At 37.1% G+C, this 16,675-nt stretch overlaps 1 protein-coding gene across 21 annotated transcripts in view; it reads right to left on the reverse strand.

Moving 5' to 3' along the window:
* Positions 1-16,675, reverse strand: part of PPFIA2 (PTPRF interacting protein alpha 2) — a 469,663-nt gene that overhangs the window by 57,059 nt on the left and 395,929 nt on the right. For 19 of the 21 annotated variants that reach the window (XM_055118486.1, XM_055118484.1, XM_055118483.1 and 16 more), the window contains 4 exons: positions 16,132-16,369; positions 15,041-15,070; positions 10,172-10,302; positions 7,689-7,843 (listed from right to left, as the gene is read on the reverse strand). In XM_055118486.1, the coding sequence (XP_054974461.1) occupies positions 7,689-7,843; positions 10,172-10,302; positions 15,041-15,070; positions 16,132-16,369 (554 nt within the window). The remainder of the gene's footprint in view (positions 1-7,688; positions 7,844-10,171; positions 10,303-15,040; positions 15,071-16,131; positions 16,370-16,675) is intronic. The other 2 variants (XM_055118492.1, XM_055118487.1) reach the window with 1 other exon arrangement.

A 16,675-nucleotide genomic window follows, 5' to 3' on the forward strand; every position in this document is an offset into this window, starting at 1 on the left:
CTGACTAAGTACTCTTGAGGATCATTTGAAAATGTGAAATATTCCATTATGCATATTAGGAAAGTATTTTTTATTTGATATCTCTCATTGGTGTACTTGCCTTACTGTACATGTGCATTATTATACACAATCTTCAAGTAAAGAATACTGTCTTATTAAGGAGGAAATGAGAGTGTATTTTTCATTGAAAAGTTACAAAGCTTTTATTTTCCGGATCATCTAATCAGTGTTCTGGGTCTACTCCTGACCCTGTGATCTGGGGTCACACTTGGTCTCTTTTTTGGCATTAGTCCACACTCTTCATTTTGTACTTAAACACACTTAAGTTATAAATAGTTACTAATTTCTTGTCTATTACCTTTCTTAAGTATATGCCTAATCAAAGTGTTGGCTTATTAAGAGATGCAATAAATACAATCAGAAGTGAATTTAGATATTCTTAATTCAAAGCAAGATCCTTTCACCATGCAACGCATGAGTCATGTTTAACTGCAATTGGAGGAATTTAAATTGTATTTCGTTGTACTGATCATCTAGGAACAATCTATGCTTTTAGGTACAGGCCAGAATAATCACCTAAATTTTATGCATGTAAATGTGCTAGTAGAAATAATGCTCTTGGGGTAGCCAAAGTGATAGTACAATGGGTATGGGTGCTTGCCTCACACATGGCCCACCCAGGGGTTGAGGCATCCCATATGGTCCCCTGAGCACACCAGGAGTAATCTCTGAATGCAGAAGCAAGAGGAAACACTGAACATCTCTGTGTGTGTCCCCAAAACCAAAAAAAGCAAAGAAAAAAATAATGCTCATGTAATCTGGATGCTATTTTTTCACTACAAAATCATTTTTCTTATTTTACTAATTATAACAGGTCCTTAAGTTCAGGTAACTTTTAATGCAATCTGGGACATTATAGCACTGTAGCACTGAAGCACTGTCAACCGGTTGTTCATCAATTTGCTCGAGCGGGCACCAGTAACATCTCCATTGTGAGACTTGTTGTTACTGTCTTTTGCGTATCGAATACACCACTGTAGCTTGCCAGGCTCTGCCATGCATGCGGGATACTCTCGGTAGCTTGCTGGGCTCTCCGAGAGGGACAGAGGAATCAAATCCGGGCCGGCTGCTTGCATGGCAAACACTTTACCCGATGTGCTATTGCTGGGACATTGTAGGTAAAGAAAAAGAAAATACTAATCTAACATTATTTGTTCAAATAGAACTTCTTGTATTTCTTCAAATATAACATTAAATTATTTCTTCAAATGTAATTTCTCATAATTGTGTAAAGAAAAATTGGTAAAGTGCGTTTCTTTTACTTAGCAATAATTACAATTTTGTATCTACACTGGGTAATTTTACTGTTAAAATTTAATAGTATTTTTTTCTTTTTACTATTTTATCACAGCTTTGCTGTGGTAGTTAGACTCTGATTAATTCTTCAGTCTTGAAAATACCCTTGTGATTTTTATTATTTCTTGCACTATATCAATGACATTCTCTCTCTCTCTCTCTCTCTCTCTCTCTCTCTCTCTCTCTCTCTGTCCCTCTTAAAAATAACCATTTCTGCTGACATCAGTTAAGTTGGGAGCATGTTTTGTTCTTTTCTCTTTAAAATTATTATTATTAGGATTGTCTTGAGAGCTGGTATTTCCAGTAGTAAACCAATAAATGTTTTGCATCTGATGAAGCATATTCAATGCCCCATCAGCATTTTCTAAACCAGTAAGCACCCATTGTACTATGGATCTTGGTCACTATAACTTAACTCTCTTCTCTGTGAATATTTGCCTCGAAAGCTTAGATCGTTGATGTTGTGCTTTTCTTTGCTTCAAGTTCCTGCCTACAGTTCCCTGTATTTCCATGTTTCCCAAAGGAAGGTAATTTTATCCCCACCTCTGATCATTTTCTTTGCTGGATCAATTGGTTTTATACTCAGGACCTAAATAAGTACTGGTTTTCTGAAGAATAAAAGCCAAATTTTCCCGCTCCATTACTTTAGGAATTTGTTCTTCATGTGATTTCAGTATCTTTTTCTCAGCAATGCCAATTATTTATTCATAGCTCAATGTTAAGAAGTTACACACTTTTTAAATAAGTAATCATGTTTTAAATTTAATTAAGTTCGTAAAAATGTTCCAAAGGATTGGGGACTCAGTGATGTACTCTAACTGAAACAGTTCTAATGTATATTGTTTTTCACACTATATAAGGAAATTCGCCCTGGGAAGCATTATCAACTATCCTATAGTTGCTCTTCTGACAGTAAATCATCCCAATTTTGCACAAAGCATGGAATGCAGACCATTATATAATGAAGGCTCTTTAGATGCCTTCATTATATAATCTGAACTCTGCTAAAAGGCTGAAAAATGTTATCTTGTCACACACTACATTTCTACAATTTAAAGGATTTTTCATAGTAAATAATTCATGGGGTTATGTTTTGAAGAAAGAAGTGTAGTCAGATTAAGTGCTAAAGCTTCATAAATTCACTATTACTACGAGGGTTAAAATAGTCTTACAGATACCCATTCTGACCTCATGGAATCCCTTCACAAAGCAAATATGGTGGAGGGATGTGTTCACCTCGGAGTAGAAGGTGGTGCTGAAAGGTGGTCAAGTGTATACATGAAACCCTCTTAGTAATGGTACTACAAACCGCAGTGTAAAAACTCGCTTCAAAAACACCTCTCATAGGGGCAGACTAATGTGTGTGGGAGTCAAAGGGACATATTTGTGGAGGAAAGTAGACTGGTGGAGAGATTTATGTAGTAATATTGTATGCCTGAAACCCAATCATGAATATCTTTGCAATTTCATGGTGACTAAATAATTTTTTTTTGTCTTGGGGTCATACCTAGAGATGCTCAGAGGTTACCCTTGGTTCTACACTCAAGATTCTCTACTGGAGGTGCTTTGGGGACCGTTTGGGGTGCTGGGGATCGAACTTGGGTCAGCTATATGCAAAGCATCTGCTGCACTATCTCCACAGTCCTCTAAGTAAAATTCAAAAACACTAGTACTGTCGTCCCGCTGTTCATCAATTTGCTCGAGTGGGCACCAGTAACGTCTCCATTGTGAGACTTGTTGTTACTTTTTTGGCATATTGAATACACCACGGGGAGCTTGCCTGGCTCTTCTGTGTGGGCAGGATACTCTCAGTAGCTTGCTGGGCTTTTCTAGAGGGGCAGAGGAATCAAACCCAGGTCGACTGTGTGCAAGGCAAATACCATACCCACTGCGCTATTAAAATAATTAAAAAAGTACTGTATCTCATATCTTTTTGAATATAGGTTATATGCCCCAGGTTCTTCTTTTGACTTTTCGTTTGGGGGCCACATGTGGCAGTGCTCAGGGCTTACTCCTGGCCCTGAGATTGAGGATCATTTCTGGTGGGCTCAGGAGACCATATTGGGTGCTGGGGATAGAACCCAGGTCAAGTGCATGCAAGGGGAGCATGCTATCTGCTGTCCTATCTCTCCAGTCCATTATTTTTATTTGTTTATTTTTGAGAGATTAAGTTCATTTTTCTAATACTTCAACATTAGACATATGGGTTGAATCCCCACTCCTGAATAAAGAGGCCAATCACTCTCCACAAGATGGCTTTTCGAATATCAATAGCCAGTTACCTAGATAGATAAGCTAAAGGAATAAACACCTACTTGACTTACTCCTAACAAGTGTTAAGTTCTTCACAGGAGTTTAATCTTACCCTCTCCCATTTACTCGCAGTTTCTGAGATTCCTATAAAAGTGTAATATCTAAAATTGGATGATGTATTTTGGCTACTATCTTAAAAGAAGTAGAAAGTCCTTCTTTTATCAATCATATACTGAGTACCAGGTGTGGCCCCAAAACAAACAACAACAAAAAAAGCAAAAATTGATTGACTCATATGTTGATCTTAGAGTTGCATACAACTTCTCAGTATTTTCCTTATACAATGTTTCTCAGGATTTATAATTTTCACAGAGAACAATTTGTACCCTAGATAGTTTAGTTTTTGAGATAGTTTTTATAATAACATTTTTTGTGTGAGTCACGGCCATATAAATAATCCATAAATTAATGAATCTGTTGAAATACAGATGGTCAAATGATTGCGTGAAATGCTGACCAAGAAACCTTGATAACTGGGGCAGCATTTGACTCATGAGCACTATCATGGGAGACTCAATTTCTGGTTATAAGTTATACCTGGCACTTCCATCGCTAGGACCCCACTTGACACCTTATCCACAGTGATGTCCTAGTCAGAGCTCAGTCCCCATCCTCCCTATTCTATTACTGAGGAACACTGTCAAAGAAACACAGGAGCATAAGTCTGTCATGGCTATTTTTAACACAGCTTAATTTGCTTTGTTTCAAAATAGGTCAATGCCTTCACATAAAATTAAAAGTCAAGCTAGTTAGAATTCTAATTACTGAGATAGTCCCTTATCTTAGGATTCAGAAATCCTGTTCTTTTTTTTTTTCTTTTTCTGCTTTTTGGGTCACACCAGCAATGCTCAGGGGTTACTCCTGGCCCCGTGCACTCAGGAATTACTCCTGGTAGTTCTGCGTATGCCATATGGGATGCCAGGGATTCCAGGTCTGCCACGTGCAAGGCAAACACCCTACCCACTGTACTATCACTCTGGCCCAGAAACCCTGTTCTTAGTTATTTGACTTGACAATTTTCTCAATCAGAATACGCAAGTTTTGGTTTGTTTTAAATAAAAGGTTGTTTATGTACATACATTTCTATGTATCTGTCTATAGGTCATGTTTTACTAAATAGAAAGTTGCTTAATGCCTATAGCCCATGGGTTTGAAGAAATTTTCTGGTCATCCCATTATTGCCTAAATATATACTGTGGGGGAAAAAAGTACACTTGAAACATATCCCAAAAGCAAAATACTATTGGAATTATGTACCATTTTTTTCTGGCACAAATATGGGTTTCTTGATCTCCTTTGTGCCTACATTCACTTTCCAATGTTCGTTTATTCTTAATTTCCAAGGGAGATTTAATACACTCATAACATAAGCTTCATATAACACTAGAGGTTTAGATTTTTATCCTTGTCTTCATTAGCACTTCACTTGCTCCCATCCAGCTATCTCTATTTAACCGTAGATTTCTTCAAAATGCAACAAAATTGTTCACAGTTCAGAAGTTTGCTAGGTCAATAATATGACCCCAAATAACTATTGCTTGTTTCTAACCTGGAAGGAGTTGATACTGATGTAAATGATTCCTTTATTAATCTATTTTGACACAGAGACACCTATTCACTGACAACTGATAAGAAAGGCTAGGTTTTAAGTAGATTCCCTAATTTTTATTTATCTTAAATTATATCATGGGGCCTGAGAGAAGGTATAGAGGGCAAGGTACATGTCAGTGACAGGGTGTTTTAGTTCCTTGATGCCACATGGGCCCCTGAGTGGCACCAAATGTGACCATGGAAATCCCTGACACAACAGGGCCATTCAGCACTGCTTCTTTTTATTTTATTTTATTTTATTTTATTTTATTTTTGGGTCACACCCGGCAATGCACAGGGGTTACTCCTGGCTCATGCACTCAGGAATTACTCCTGGCGGTGCTCAGGGGACCATATGGGATGCTGGGATCGAACCCGAGTTGGCTTCCTGCAAGGCAAATGCCCTACCCGCTGTGCAATTGCTCCAGCTCCTAGCACTGTTTCTTTAAATAAACCTACTGGCCCAGTTGACAGAAAAGCACTGATGGGGATCCAGAGTCTCTGAGCAGCACTTAGAAAGCCATCGAAATGAATAAATTAACTGTAAAAAATAAACATATCTTGCTATTTGATTCTGATAGAATTTGGTTGACAAGACTACTCTTAATACAGTAATTCCTCATTAAAATAAAATATGAAATTGAAAAATAAAATTCGAGGGCATTTAAATATATCTCAGTAAAAAATGTCAATTATAAAGTTGGTAAGATAGTACAGGAGATAAGGCATTTGCATTTTAATAATGGGGTACTTGTGTTTGATCCCAAGCACCCCATATGATCAGCTGAATCCCAGCCCAAAATGACCCCTGAGCAGAGAGCTAGAAGTAAGCATTGAGCAGCATTAGACATGGTCCTATCTTACCCATCAGAAAGAGGAAAAAAGAAAATTATGTAGCCTAAGATGATATATATGAGTGTATATATGTATATATATCTTTATATAGTATCTATGTAATGTATATAGAGAGAGTTAAGAGTAAAATATTTTAATAAAATAAATACTCCAAAATGACTCTATAATCATAAATTATAATTTATAATTAATTTGATGAAATGCTAAATAGCTGTGAAATAAACTTTAAAACTGCTTGGATTTGTAAATTTTATACCCAAATATTAATCCTATTTTCTCTGCTTTCCTTATGTAGTAATTTTTAAAAGTTAAGAGGTCCTCTAGAAAATTAGAAATCTAAAGAAAATTTATTCTCTAATTGAATAACAATCAAAGAACTGATTACATGTCAGTTTTCCTGATGGGAAAGAGTCAAGTGTATATATCATCATCATTTTAGAAAATATATTTCACACATTGCTTGTTACAGAAAATAAAATATACATTCATCCACATATGTCAATCATGTATATCTTTATATTTTAATTATTCTTTTTGTATGTACTTATCTGTTTACTTTTAAAGTTTGTGCTTTTTATATGTACTGCATTTTTATGCAATTAACCACTTATAATTACTAAGCACTGAAACAATCCCTATTGCTCTGTTTCTTCCTTGATCACCCTATGCTGCTATCAGGTTAATTCGTGAAAACTTTTAAGACGTTTAAAGAAAAAAATTCTGTCCTTTATATTTTCTGTTCTACCCATCACAAAGCTTTATTTTAACTTCAACATTCTTTTGAATTTTTTGTAGGATTTAAAATTTTTCCTTTATCCCCCCCTACACGCCCTGGCCTACCTCCCCAACCCCCACCTCCTAAAGGAGCCCTGCAGGTCTCCAGGCACCGGCTGTGATTGTCAGCTTGGTTTGGAATTCAATGCATAGGCCTGAAGATGTCACTATGCTTGTGTCCTCTTGTGCTGGGGATTACCCAGACCACCTTGGCAGTGCTTGGCAGTTCCTCCAGGGTCATGCCCAGCAATGCTGGGGAACATTGATGCTATGCAGGTCATTGGATTGAATACAGGTCATACACATGCTGGCTTCTCCCCCCAGCCACTGTACTATTCCCTAGCCCTAACTTTGTAGTTTTCTTCAACAGAAAATAATCTACGTTCACCTGGCTATGTTGCAATATGTCAACAGTTTTAAATTTGTTTTGATGCATTGGTTGTAGAATGAGAAACTCGATTCTTTGAATTATTAAAATAGCTCTTTACTCATCAGTAAATGATGACAGCAACAGGCCCTGCCATCATAGGGCCCTTGCATCTATCATAGCATTAAGCAAATGCTAGTTCTGACTAGCAGATCAACTAAAAGGACACAAAGTTTTACAATGTTCCTCCCTTGTGAGTTTATCAAAAGTATTTAGCTAAACTAACTATGGTGCTGATTACAAAAGTCTGCTAGGAAAAGGATGAAATAAAAAGAAAAGAAGAAGAAAAAGAAGAAAACCAACAACAACAACAACACATGGCATCTCAAAAGCGAGTGAGCAGCTCGGGAAGATGCAGGACACACATACTTACGGAGCTGCCCCAGCCGAGCTTTCTCTTTTTTACCAAACAGGCGTCCTATTGAAGACTTGATTCCTTTCTTCTTGGGGGCCTTATGCAGGGAGTCTTGGCTGCTGTTGGCACTGCCAAGCCCAAGGCTTTCTGGCTCAAGGGAGGCAGACAGACTACTGCGAAACACAAAACAGGGAAAACAGTTTATTTTGATATAATACCTTCAAGGTATATGTAGGCTTGTTTCCTTTATAAAGGTACAAAAGGAGAAGCAAATAGACTTACTGTGATATTTTGTTTCTTTTATGCCCACATTTCCTCAGAAGTGTGGTTTCCTCAACCTGCAGGCCTTGCACTAAATCATTTCTAGAAAAATTTATTTATCTTCCAAGTATTTTTAGCATATTAACTATTCTCTAAGCAGGATGTTGGTTGATGAACTAAAGTGCATTTTATTTTATTTAATTATTATTATTTTGGTCTGGGGAGAAAAAGTCAGCTGTACTCAGAGTTTACTTCTGGATCTGTCCTTAGGGATCACTCCTGGCTGACCCTAAGGGACCAGATGAGGTGCTGGAGATTGAACCCACGTCGGCCACTGCAAAGCCAACTCACTACTGCTGTACTAACTCTCTATTACCTACTGAGTAGATCTGAAACAACCTTTCATTCCCCAGCACATCAGTCCTTTATGGAAGTCCACTTTTGTAGTCTTTGACATTATGACCTATGATAAAAAATGATCATTATTAAAATATTTGATCATTATTAAAACATAATTGTTCTTTAAGCTACTATCATAGCTGCCAGAATATTATAACCTAAGTCTATACTTGCTGTTTTTATCTCATTGTTGGGGCCTAATTTAATTTAATCTTGATCGGATTGAATAGCAAAATCATCTATGTCTTTGTGATTACTGTGTACTTTAAAAATAGTTTTTGGGTATTTTTAGGAGAATTTTGGGTTGAAATGTTGTACAAGCAGTTTGTCTTGGTTCTATTCCTATTCAATGCATTTGACACAGTGCTAAAAGAAGAGGTTCAGTAAATATTGCTGATTTTTCCCCTAGAGTTGTTAATTAGATGCTAGCATGATAGATAATTTAACTGCACGTAATTCTCCATAATTAATCTGAGTTCAAATTCTCTAAACTCCAAAGTCATAGTTTCAAATAATAGAAAATAACTTGCTTTTCTGTTTGGGAAAATGAAGCATGCATTTTGAAGCAGGAATGACTGAATGCTTTTAACATATTAAAAAAGAAAAAATAATTTAACTGCTTATCAGCACTAACAGCTCTGTGTTTAAAAATATTTTTGGGCATATACTATTTAGAAGATAGATTCTTATATGAAATATTAATCACAAAGTCATTAATTTGTTATATCAATTAATTACCCAGAAATGCTGCAATTGATGACAGTAACAGACCACATTAAGATGTAAATTGCATGCTCATAAATTACTACATAAATCTCCTTGCAATTTTTTAGGCAGATGAAAACTCATAGGATAGAGTCACTATGACAAATGAGATATGTGCCCATATATAATTATTTTTTCTTTAATATTTTGGCAAGCATGTTTTATTTATTTCCAGGAATTTTCTGCCTGTGGAGTAGCTGTATCCATAGGGTGTTGTTCAAGCCCATCTGCTTAAAGTAAATGAGACACAGTCATGGACTTTACCGGTCTTAATTAAACCTAGAGTAAAAATAAAATTTATTGACCAGTATTAGAACCTCTTTAGCATTTGTTTTTATAACTCTTGAAATGCGTGTGTGTGTGTGTGTGTGTGTGTGTGTGTGTGTGTGTGTGTGTCCGTGGTGACAAGGGTCAAATCCAAATTTCACACAGGCAAGTGTTCTTTAGCTGCATCACACTCTTGGTCCCAATAATTCCTAAAGAATTCCTTCCTCTAGACTGACTCTACTGTGAGGGCGAGAGAGATAGCTCAGAGTTTAAGATGCGGGCCTGGCTGAGACCAGAGCAAGAGGAAGTGGGTAAGGTGCTTGCCTGGTCTATGCCTCTCCAGGGGTGGATCCCCAGCACCCCATATATTCTTTCCAGACTAACCAGTTGTGATTCCTGAGCACAGGGTCCACTCTGAGCACTGCTAAGTGTGGCCCCAAAAGAAAACAAGAAATAAAAACACAAGAAAATAAAAACATCAATCAATCGCATTAAACAGTAAAATAAATAAATAAAAGTAACAAAACATAAAAATCTGCATGCCCCATGGCCCTGCTTGGGTCCCTGGCAGCACTTGTTTCCCTGAGCCTTGCTGGCTAATTAATCTAAAAATTTATCTTAGAATGATAAAAAAACTTCTTTTCACAGTGATATTTGAAAGTGGTACCAGGACACTCTCCTAATGGAGAGCTACAGTGCAAATCAAATTTTCCTGCAACCTGTTAGAGAGTATGTTTGATAGGAGAGAAGAGAAAGATTTATTTTCAGAAGGAAAACGTGCCCTACGCAGAGAACATGGAGACTCAGACCTTCTAGCATCGTTGTGGTAGGAAGAGGGGAGGGTGTGAGTCATCCTCATGGCTCGAGGGGTCGGAGGAGGAGAAGTTTCACACTTAATCGTTGCTTTATCCTCCCGACCATCTTCTTCCACTACTGCAATCTATAAGAAAAAAAAAAAAACAGATAAACTTTTTCAAAACATCAGTGGAAGTTAATACAAATGGAGAAATATCAAAATAACACTCTAAATAATATTCATACAAAAATTAAAAGTTGGGATATACAGGTCTTAACACATATGAATTTGCATTACAAAATGTGTGGAAACCCTGCCTGTAAAAGAAAATATACACCTTAGATCAACACTGGGGTTATGTAAAGTTGTTCTAGAATTTATTACAACATATTAAAATGTCAATGATTCACACAGAATTACTGGTCACATGTGTTGAAATAATTCACCAAAAGAATCACAGTCATGGGGGTGTGTTGCCACCAACAGATAAACCTGTACCTGTAGGGCAAGTTTATCAGCAGCCTAATGGTTCCTTCAGGCTTCCTGATACCCCAAAATTGCCTCTGTGCTTTTGGCCAGACCCCAACAACTTGGGACCATGGCGAAAAGTTAGGTATGTGGGAGCCATACCCACAAACCACCTCTGGCTCAGCTAAAAAAGCTTATTTATTGGCATGATCTCGGAGAACCATAGACAAATCTCGAAAGAGATCAAAAGACACAGTTAATCTCGGACTCACACATGGCTGAACAGACTGGGGTAAATAGGAGGGGGATTGGCCTGGTGGCCCACCCAGGCAGAGCCCCCGGCAGCCACTTGCTTCCACAATCCAAAATCGCTGTCATAGGCCTGGCTTGGGCTGGAGCGATAGCACAGTGGGTGGGGTATTTGCCTTGTACGAGGCTGACCCGGGTTTGATTCCTCAGCCCCTCTCAGAGAGCCCTGCAAGCCACCGAGACTATCTCATCCGCATGGCAGAGCCTGGGAAGCTACCTATGGCATATTCAATATGCCAAAAAACAGTAACAACAAGTCCCACATGGAGATGTTACTGGTGCCTGCTCGAGCAAATCAATGAACAACGGGATGACAGCGATATACTGATACCCCTGGCCTGACTCTATGGTCTCAGGACGGACTTCACCAAGATATAATGTTGAAAATTCTGGTATGTGGGTTTTGTGACTAAAATCTCTAGGATTTCTTGGAGTTGAGATGGGCTACCTCCCCTACTTCCCAATACTCATGGTGACTGGCAGTCACCCCATGAACCAATTCCAGAGCCATGCTGTAAGCTCTTCTACCAGCCTTGCTCCAGAGACCCATAAATAAATCTCAAAAGAGATCAAAAGCCTCAGTTAATTTCAGACCTGCACATGGCTGAATAGACCAGGGTAATTTGAGGGGGTGGGTTTGGCCTCTGCCCACCCAAGAAGAGCCCCAGCAGTCTCTTGCTTCCACAATCCAAAATTACTGCCATACCCCTGGTCTGACTCCACTGTCTCAGGACAGCTTTAACCAAGATATAATGTGCTGAAAATTTTGGTATGCAGGTTTTGTGATTAAAATCTCCAAGCTTTTTCAGGGTCAGGGGGGGCTACCTCCCCACACCTCCTTGTACTTTTGGACGTCTCGGCAGTCACATCCACACCCCAAAACTGCCACCCAATTGAAAAGCTACTCCAGCCTTACTATCTATATAAAAATACCAAATGCCCTGAACAAACACCATAACCTCTTAGCACCTATACTGCAAACCATAATGCATACAAGGAAAAGGAGAAAGAGAGCCAGAAGGAAAGTGCCTCCCATAGAGGGGGGGTGGGGGTAGAGGGCAGAGGATTGGGAGATGGTGATGGGGAAATGGGAGTCATTGGTGGTGGAAAATGTACACTGGTGGAGGGATGGGTGCTGGATCATTCTATGACTAAAACCCAATTATGAACACCTTTTTAATGGTCTATCTCACAGATAACCAATTAATTTTTTTAAAGTAATGTGGAGTTCATGCGCAATTCAATCAGCTTAATCAATGGCTGAATAAACAGCAGTAATACCACATTCAAAAAAATAGAATCACAGTCATGATATTGTGATATGGATTTTGCTAACTTCTAACAAGAGGTCGTTATTTTGACAGCTAAATAGGTTTGTTAAAAAACAACAAAAGCAGCTAGAAAATGTTATTAATGACAAGATGTGCACTTTAACCCAGAAAACAATCAAAATCTCTTTGTATAGCACTGAGGGTATGCATTCTCTCATTGGCTAGGTCACAGCCTGACAGAGGAAGTTCCCTGTTCTAGTGGGATAAGACAAGCAACATCACTTCCTGATTAGCAGGTCCGACCTTCCACCTAGACTCTGTAATGTACTGGATTCTGTAATGTGTTCTGAGTTGACTTGCATGAAAACTCTCTTCTAGTCTCCTGATCTCATTAAAACAGGATCTCTAAATTAATGTTTTGAGTGGGAGATTTTTTGAAAAGCAAAGAAAAAGTTGGTAAGCAAAGAGAAACAACTAAAAGTTAGCTTTACCATAAAAGCTTTTTGAATCAGGCAGATAACTGATATCTATTCCAGGTGTCCTAAAATTGATGTACAATTTATAAGAAAATTTTGAACTGAGAAGAAAAGAAGACCAAAAGTCTTTCAAGCTGGTATGTAAGAACTTATGTCTTATAAACTGATTTCATTAACTGCTTTGGGAAAATTGAAAAAGTTGTATAGAAAGCATTGTTAACATGGACAGAAGTGATTTATTTAAAGAAAAAGCAATGGATGATTCCAGAATAAATCAATATACTTTACATTATGTAGAAATAAAAATAAAGAACTGTATTAAAATAAGACTTTCAACAGAAAAAGTATATATAATTTTTATAATGCCTCATTTATTCATAACATTATTGTACATGTCTTATGTATATCCACATATATTAATGTATGATTGGAAACTATTTTAATATATAAAAAGGTATACACATTAGAAGCATAACACAAATATATGTGGTTTTGTATGTTCTGATAAAAAATGTTCTCAGTACGGCTACAGTAACAATCTTGCACCTGTGTTCTTATTTTGTGTCTACATAATATTTTGCTTTTTTTCTATATTGTTCTGTTATTTGGGTAAATATGCTTATAGATGATAAAGACCTCATGAATTTGCAATACTTTTCAAACATTTCTATCTTTTCCAAGCTTTTAAAAATTTTTCCATATATATTTATTATTATTATTATTATTATTATTATTTTGTTTAGGTGCAATACCCAGCTTTGCTCTTGGCATATTCCTGGTTCTGCACTCAGGGGCTCAGGGCACCATATAGGATGTTCAGGATTAAAGCTATACCTAATGCATGCAAAGCAAGCACCCTGCCTACTGTATTATTTCTCTGCTTCTTGCCAGACATCTTCATAGGCTTTCATTTCTTCAATTCAACTAACACGTAGCCACAAAATTAACTGTACATATCACTTTCAGCTTATCAATGTGCTCTAGAGTTCTACCTAAACTCACACGTCATCTAAAGTCACAGGACATATTTATAAATGCATCCTAATAAGTACTTATTTCTACAGTTCCATGATTTGTGATTGTTTCCTATGACAACTTTTGAAATAGTTTCTGCTGTACATGGTCATTTCTAACTCTGAACTTTCCCCTCCTGAAATACCACCGTAGAAAATGCCCTCCTTTTCTCTACCAAAGTATACCAATGTCCCAAATATGAGTTCTAAAAATCATCATGTCAAAGCAGTAGATCTGGATTTTTAAAGATCACTCTATACAAAGAAAGTCACAAAGACTTTGAAATGAAAGAGGCATTTTAATACCTGATTTGCTTAGTTGTTGAATGATAACAGCTCATAATTTACTTGCTGTAATATTATATTCCTCATCAGTAAAAGGCAGACAATAAAACCTATCTTAAAATAAATTTTAAAAGTATAAATTAAATCAATGCCCTTTCCATAGTTAGAAATGTTTAGAAGTAGAAAATTATTCCTCTGGAATGCATTTTCTCTATATGAGTTGCCTATCTTAGGCAGTACTCCACACCATCATTTCTATTTGGCCCTAATATTCCAGGAAGCAATATTCCTCTGCCTGAATGACCCAGAGTAGGCATCAGATGAGAGAAACCTAGAACATTCAATCCACTGAAAATCCCCAGTCCTCAGTGTTTAACTTACCATTCCAGTGCTTCCCTTTTCCACAGAAAGAACAATAAGGGGCCCTGCTCATGCCTTCCCCTCTCTGATTTTTTTTTTCCTGATCCAGTTGCATTTCCCTGTAGCCCTGCTTATAACCCACTATGAACCCTATTTTTTTAAGTGTGAGTAACAAGCTTTACTTTAATGGGCAGTAGGCTCCAATCTGTTGGTTTCACATAACTGAATAACTGTAAAATAAAAATAACTTATATTTAAAAAAGAAATAATAGTATTGGAGCCAGAGAGATGGCTCAAAGAGGTGGAGATTCAGTTTAAGAAACTCTAGAACTACCCCACAAGCATCAAGCTGGGAATACCCCCTGAACACTGCCGGGGATAGTCCAAAAATAAAAGTGTAAGGCAACAATAATGAAATACAGCATCATTGTAGTACTGCAAGTAAGTGACCCAGTTTTAATGAAAATTCCATTGAAATAAGAATATTTAACCTTTATAATCTAAAATAGTTGCTCTGGAAAGCATGAATAAATTTTCAGTATTTGTTCTTTGACTTTATATTAAAATCATTAAATATCACTTTAAAACTTCTAATATTTCTCTAGATTAATAAAATATTTTAATTATACAAAATAAAATTTTAAACATTTCATGCAAAAAAACATTCTACTAGTAATATCATAATAAATATTCACAGTACCTTTCTCCGATGTTTCCTCAGATCACTTGGCTGGGATTAACAGAAATAAAACAACACAAAATAACTAATTAATGATTACCATTTGACCATGTTATAAGTTTAAATATCATGCTATACTATCAACATGCTATAAGTTTAAAGCTATCAGTTTTCTATTCAACCACTTCCTACATAAGTCTTTACTCATTACAAAAGTACACCTCTTAAAGGTTACTTTAGAGTGGGAATTTCTTAGATGAATGCGGCGGGCACTCTTCAACATAGAGTTGTGTCCATGTGTGTATTGAGCTGACAAATAAGTTTGGGATGATATCCCTGCAAGACATTGTAAATGGGAATGAAGATAGTGTGTAAATGAAGAATCAGTGCATACGGAAGCTATAATATGTTTGAAATTTATAGTTAGTCCCATTTGCCCCATCTCTATAAAGCCTGGGTCCTTCTTTGAGCAGGTTTTCTATTCCCAAAGGACTGAAAATTCATGAATATTTGCACTTCTAGGAGCAAAATCTTCAGAATCCACTAACATGTTTCTGAGACTGCTACATTCTTATAATGCTTCCCCAAAGATTTTTACTTTACTTTATTTTTTTCAGATTTTGAAATATTTAAGATTCTGGGTGAACATTATTTGCCTTATATCTTTGTTAAATTTGTTATGGAAGGAAAACAATTTTCATTAAATGATTCTACTCTACTTTACATTTTTTTGTCATTGGCCTTAGTTCCTGTACTATCTTCCCACCCTTGTGCTTTACAAAACTATAGCAATGACAAGAAACAAGTATTAATTAGTATTAATCAGTTAATTAATATCGATCAGTACAAATGTACTTAATGTACATGTTAATGTTTCTAAGGTGATTAAGGTGACATTTAGGTTCTTGCTTTTCCAGGTCCATATGTGCTCTGGGAGAAAATTAAACCTACTTCGACTACATTGCCTCATTAACAACTGTACCTGTTGCAAAAGGTTGTTTTAAACAAAACGAAACGAAACAACAAAACAGAAAAAGCTGTTCCAACCAAGAGATCTCAGCGAATACGTCACTGATGCGAATGGGGGCCAAGGTTCTCTGTACACATCATACCAACGTCATGACGCCCATCCGATCCATTTCCCTGGCGGGACTTCGCGGGGTGAGCTTTGGTGTTGAGTGGCCGCTAGGGGGCGATGAGCTCGCCAGCGAGGAAGCGGTGACCGAGGCAGTGATGGAGGTACCCGGGTGGACCCTCGCCAAATTCAGGCCTTCCAGGCTCACACTGGCAACTCTGTTCTCAATTTCTTCCGCACGTAACTCTGTAGATTCTTTCTCTTCCTGAATTAGTCTGAAAGATACAGTTTACTTTTCACCCGATAGGTGCTGCTACTGTGATAACTGGAACTCATAGAATAAAGAAAAATTTACCTGTGACCGTATTATGCAATCTCTGATCTTTTATGTTTTTTTTTTCTCTCCAAACTGTGTAATTTTCAGTAATTTCTGGCTAAAACATTAGAAAATGCTTCTATATAATACATATAATTCCCACCCACTTTCAGCCTTAGCCTTTCTTTATTATCTACCCCCTGCAATGAACTATTAAAACTTTGCCTGCTACATAATTTCTGTCACTGATCGTAATCTTACATTT

This window comes from Sorex araneus, chromosome 10, assembly GCF_027595985.1.
Source record: "Sorex araneus isolate mSorAra2 chromosome 10, mSorAra2.pri, whole genome shotgun sequence".
Taxonomy (NCBI): domain Eukaryota; kingdom Metazoa; phylum Chordata; class Mammalia; order Eulipotyphla; family Soricidae; genus Sorex; species Sorex araneus.